General features: G+C 46.4%; 1 protein-coding gene across 1 annotated transcript; it reads left to right on the forward strand.

Moving 5' to 3' along the window:
- The first annotated feature begins 2,759 nt into the window (after positions 1–2,759).
- LOC124677389 (high molecular mass early light-inducible protein HV58, chloroplastic-like) lies at positions 2,760–3,470 on the forward strand. The gene is made up of 2 exons (XM_047213375.1): positions 2,760–2,927; positions 3,012–3,470. Exons 1-2 carry the CDS (start codon positions 2,811–2,813, stop codon positions 3,468–3,470), a joined length of 576 nt encoding a protein of 191 aa, XP_047069331.1. The 5' UTR covers positions 2,760–2,810.
- The last annotated feature ends 2,004 nt before the right edge of the window (positions 3,471–5,474 follow it).

Here is a 5,474-nt window from a genome sequence, read left to right on the forward strand (position 1 = left end):
CTATGCTATGTTTTGCATCTAATATGATATCAATTTTGTACTAATTATGACGGTTGCTTCGCTGATATCTGCCATATGAGTTACTACTAATATTGTTAACAACTTGTTGGAGTACAAACGAGTTAGGCTCTCTAGAACAGTAAAAATAACCTGAAACAATGCCCAGGCTCAAATTCAACCAATGTTTGTTGGCAGGCATGTGTGTCTCTGCAATCACTTCGCTTTATGTCTCGCCACAAACCCAGCCCTGAATCAAACGTAAATCAAACTAGTGTTACGTCAGTGATAATGCGGTTTGAGACACCAAATCCACACAAACTATACTTTGATAAACTTCAGAGCTTCCTGTTGGTTCTACTTTGGGCCACTTAGTAAATTTGTTGATGGCGACAAGGGGATATGGGTAGCGGCGGAAACGGTCCCATGATGTCCGTTACAATTGAAAAGGATACAAAGTTTGTTCAAAAATCAAACCACATAGTTTAACCTTTTTTTTAAAAAAATTGACATATATAATCTAAAATCAACATTATTAGATACATCATGAATTTATATTTTCATATGATATCAGTATAATATCATAGTTCTTGATGGTTTTGTCTAAAAGTTTGATTAAACTTTACTTAGCTAGAGAGATATAGACTAGCAGAATGAATCTGCAAGCAAACATGAAGGCTAACCTTATAGAGTGGAATGTGACGTTTTTTCACCACAAACAAAAGATAATACTCCCTCGGTTCATAAAATGATGTATCTATACAGTAAAAAAATAATTTTAAATAAATTTGTAACAATGAATAGAAGTAGTAGAATAGCAATGAAAAGTATAAACCACCTCAAAAAGGAGGGAGTAGAGTACACCAGGAGAACAACACCTCCTGTGCTGGCGTGCTGTCCTCCTGCCCATTGTCTTCACCGACGAGCTGGTGGCCACGGCACGAGTATCTGGAGTATTCTTCGGCGAGCTGTGCACTTTCTGGAGCCTTCCGCCCTTCCTGAAGTTCACTTTGTAGGTTTGTGGCACCTGTCATGTCACTTTTTGGCAAGGTCCGGGGTGCCTCTCCATGGTGTCAAGGGCTACAATAATGTTGCTATATATTACACGTATGTGGTTTGATGTCTATGCATGTTATTTTTCTAGGACTGCTTTCAGAAAAGTACAAAATTATGTTATGTAAAAAGAAAACTTTAAAAATCTCGAAGATTTGCATTTTCTTTTAGATTTTATTTTGTATAATTGTTAAAGACAATTCCCTATAAATAGGTCAAATAAAACACCGGAAATGAATTGTAAAAGAAAAGCTGTTGAGAGAAACATGGTAAAACCTTCTCATCGTCTCCCCTTGAACAAAGCCGCCGTGCGAATTCAATCACGGTGCGTTTGATAGGCTGCATGCTCCGTGGCTCGCATCGGGCCAGCAATTTTAGGTCCGTTTGGATGCTTGGGCCGAGCCGCGTTGTTGCATCGCACGGTTCTCAAAGCACCCCGGGACAGGCCCTGGAGGAACGCCCGGAATGACAGTTTCTCCGGGGCCAGGTCTAGCGAGACGAAACCTTGACTCCACTAATGCAAACTTTGGCCCCGCGATGCAAAAGCTGAACGTGTGTTTCTAGTAGCCTCTCCATGGCTCAACGGGGAGAGCTCCTCGACGATGGCCATGGAATCCGCGACGGCCACGCCACGGAGGAGCTCCGCCACGGCACCGCGCCGCCGTTGCAGCCCGCCCTGGCTGTACGGGAAGAGCTCCTCGACGACGGTCATGGACTCCGTGACGAGCACGAGCTCCGCCACGCCACTGAGGAGCTTCACCATGGACATGGTGTTGGCCACAAAGGAGCTCCACCACGTCCCATCGCCGGTCCGCGCCCTTGCCGGCCTCGCCCTGGCCATGCACGGCCGCGCCCCGCCCTGCACCGCATGGTCATGCACGGCCGCTCCCGCACCACGCCCTGCACCGCATGGTCATGCACGGCCGCTCCCGCACCACGCCCGGGCCACCCCGTGCCTGGCCACGCCCGGCAGCGCCCGCCTCCACTGGCCTGCTCCGCGCCTCACCGCCGCCCGGCCGCGGCGCCCCCGCCCGCGCCGGGCCACGCCCGAGTCGCCCGCCCCTGGCCGCGCCTGTAAGTTTGTAAGTTGTATCCGTTCAGGTTTGCAGGCTGATACAGAGCAACGCAACGAAATGCATTTGAGTCTCTAACGGTGCGATGCAGGCCAACAAATAAAGCATTTTTTTTTTGCACCGGAGCTCATCTGAAATGAGATGAGGATTTCTTCCGATACTTTCTCACTAATACAGTGGTGCAGGAATTGAATGCAGACTACCAAACGCGATCTCAGCGGCTCAACGCAGGCCTGCGTGTCTCCCAGCAAGCTTCTCGGTATTTCGTGCTACGAACCAAGCCATAAATCGACAGCGGGACAAATACCCTATCCTCTGCTGGACTCCTCGTGCTGCACCTGTGTTGTGGCTGCGTACTTTCTGGAGTCTTCCGCCGTCCGTGGAGTCCACTTGTGCCACCTTTTCTGCCATTATTTGGCGAGCTCCGGAGCGCCTCTGCATGGTGCCCTGGACGTCCACGTCGTGACCCGGCTCCTAAATGTTCACGGCTGGGATTGCTCGCCGACGTGGCCACCGCCACCGCCATGGTTACCGGCCACCTCCTCAGTACTGCCGGGGCGCGCGCCGCCGCGCCCTATATAAACGCACACTGATCGGTCTATGGAAACACACCATTATAGCTAACCACTGCGAACCAAGTGTTTGATCAATCTAGCCACTTCCTGCAGCTTCCTGCTTCTGCAAGTAATGGCAACCATGGTGGCCTTGAGCTCCTTCACCGGCGCCGCCGTTGTCGGGCGCTCGGCAGCCCGGTCGTCCCTAGCGCCGCGCCGGCGTGCCCTCGTTGTCAGGGCCCAGACCAAGGTGAGCTCAAGTCCCTTCCCTTGCGTGTCGGTCGTAAAATATTCTCCTCTCTCTACGTGAAATTAACTGTGTATGTATCTGCAGCCGGAAATGGATCCTTCCAAGGAGATGGCGAGCACATCGACCTCCTCACCAGCCCCAATCTCAAGCCCGACCCCGACCCCGACGCCGGCAGCACCCAAGCCCAAGGCTAACCCCTCGGTGTGGGACGCGCTCGCCTTCAGCGGCCCGGCGCCCGAACGCATCAACGGCCGGCTTGCCATGGTGGGCTTCGTGGCGGCGCTCTCCGTGGAGGCTGCGCGCGGTGGCGGGCTCCTCGACCAGGCTGGCAGTGGCGCCGGGTTAAGCTGGTTCCTGACAACCGCGGCGCTGTTCTCGGTGGCGTCGATGATCCCGCTGCTGCAGGGCCAGACTGTCGAGAGCAAGTCCAGCGGCATCTGGAGCGCCGACGCCGAGCTCTGGAACGGCCGCTTCGCCATGCTTGGACTCGTCGCGCTCGCTGCCACCGAGTTTATCACGGGCGCGCCATTCGTCAATGTCTAAGACTAGTGCAGCATTTTGGATATTCAGCTAACAGATCAAAATCATGCTAACTGTAGCCACTAGCCACGGTGCTAATTGTACCATCGGTTTTCCTAATTTGTAAACCTCGTGTTTAGACTATGATTGTTTTGATGGCCTTCCTAGTCCCCGTTTGAAACGCAGGAACTTAAAGCATAGAATAAAAAAATGCAGAATATGCATGAGACGTCTTGTACCTTAAATTCAAACAGAAACCAAAACCATAGGAAAAGTTGAAAAACGACATTTGGATATCACACACAACAAAAACATAAGAATTGTTGATAGAAGGAGATCAAAACATGATGTGAGACATGTTAGTTTTCCATAGAAATTTCAGAATTTTTTTAGATTCATATTCCTTTGTTCCAGACGCCACCATATGATTTTTTTTATAGAAATCCTATCCCCCAAAATCCCTACACTTTTCCTTTGTTCTAGATGGCGCCTTAAGCTTTGTTAGAATATATTTTTCTGAGTACATTGTTGTTGATATCTTCTTACAAGTTCAATTTGTTGTCGGTATGTCACTGACAAGGAGATTTGTAGCCAAAGTGACAAAGTATATGATAACTAAGTGTGATATCATTAATTAAGGTGAACTTGGTGTTTATGATCTTTACGATTAATGGAATGCCTTCTGATCTGACTCGGTATGATAATTTGTTAGATGTAGATAGTCATTTAAATCACAAAGAAAACTTGCAGTTAAGCAACAAGATGACGATTAAGTAGCATCACTATGGCTTAAATATCTCCTCCATGTCTCTGCTCATCAGAATGATGGTGTCCAAGAAAAATAATTTGGTTGAAATTTTGGCCAAATACATCAAAAAAGGTTTTGGATTTTAATCCAATTTAAGGATACATTAGGACCCGAAACTGAATAAAGGCACATGGCAGTCAAGAAAAAAAAAACGCGAATGGAGAATGCATGCCGGTAAATGCAATAATGTTAAACAACAGTGAAAACATTGCAAATACAGTTTTGACATCTGTCATTTTGTGTTCACCATGCGCAACCGTCGTTTCACCATATATAGAACTTCAAGGCGTCGTTTGCACCGAGCAGCTACCGGTGGCACGCCTCGTGCACCCAATTCACCTCCTGCACGTCATGGATACGTAGGAGGAGGACATGCGAAAGGAAGAGATCTCCGAGTTTATCAGGTGGCTCACGCTAAACCGATTCAGCAATCTAACCGCTGAGCAGGTAGCATTGTTGCTTGACATGTCCATGTGCATGCATGCCATTGGTCGCGGTGGTGAACTAGCCGAGCCCAATAGTGGAAATACGGGAGAGACATGAATAATCCAAGGAAAATATGAAGCCTGAGGAAATCAAAGTAAATACAATTTGTACTAAGCTTCTATACTTCTCTAGATTTTTATAGCATTTTACATTCTTAACAAATATATATTTTTCTTTTAATCGGGCATAGTTAACCACATGTCTAGTTATGTTCCTAAACATTAGTTGTTAGTATGTTGCTTATTGTGATTAATACCATATAAGTATACATTTGGTTTGTTTTACTTTAAAGTGTACTCCCTCTGTTATGAAATACTTTGCATTCTAGGCCTAAAATTTGTTCTGAGATACTCTACATTTTAGCTTTTAGTCAACAAGAATACGGAAAACAAAGTGTCCCTCCTTTATGTATTGGATGTCAATATTTCCAATGTAGATTGAATTAGACGTTTACCAATTTAAGTAATACTAATAAATGCACTATTAATTTGTCTGATTTTTTGTAGAATGTAGACTACTCCCTCTCTCACAGTTTATAAGGCACGCGCGAACCCCTAGGTCGCAAATTTGATCAAGTTAGCATTAGTTATATGTTATAAAAATTACTCCCTCTGTTCTTTTTTAATTGACTCGGATTTAGTACAAGTTTGTACTAAATCTGGGTCAATTAAAAAGGAACGAAGGGAGTATATCGTTAGAAAGTTCAGATGTTCTATTTTCTAATGATATAATTT

Source organism: Lolium rigidum, chromosome 7 (assembly GCF_022539505.1).
Source record: "Lolium rigidum isolate FL_2022 chromosome 7, APGP_CSIRO_Lrig_0.1, whole genome shotgun sequence".
Classification (NCBI taxonomy): domain Eukaryota; kingdom Viridiplantae; phylum Streptophyta; class Magnoliopsida; order Poales; family Poaceae; genus Lolium; species Lolium rigidum.

What these genes read in the sequence shown, in the direction of transcription:
- LOC124677389 (XM_047213375.1), top strand. Translation starts at nt 2,811, where the DNA reads ATGGCAACCATGGTGGCCTTGAGCTCCTTCACCGGCGCCGCCGTTGTC. An exon ending in TTGTCAGGGCCCAGACCAAG is followed by an intron (nt 2,928 to 3,011) that starts GTGAGCTCAAGT and finishes ATGTATCTGCAG; the next exon opens with CCGGAAATGGATCCTTCCAA.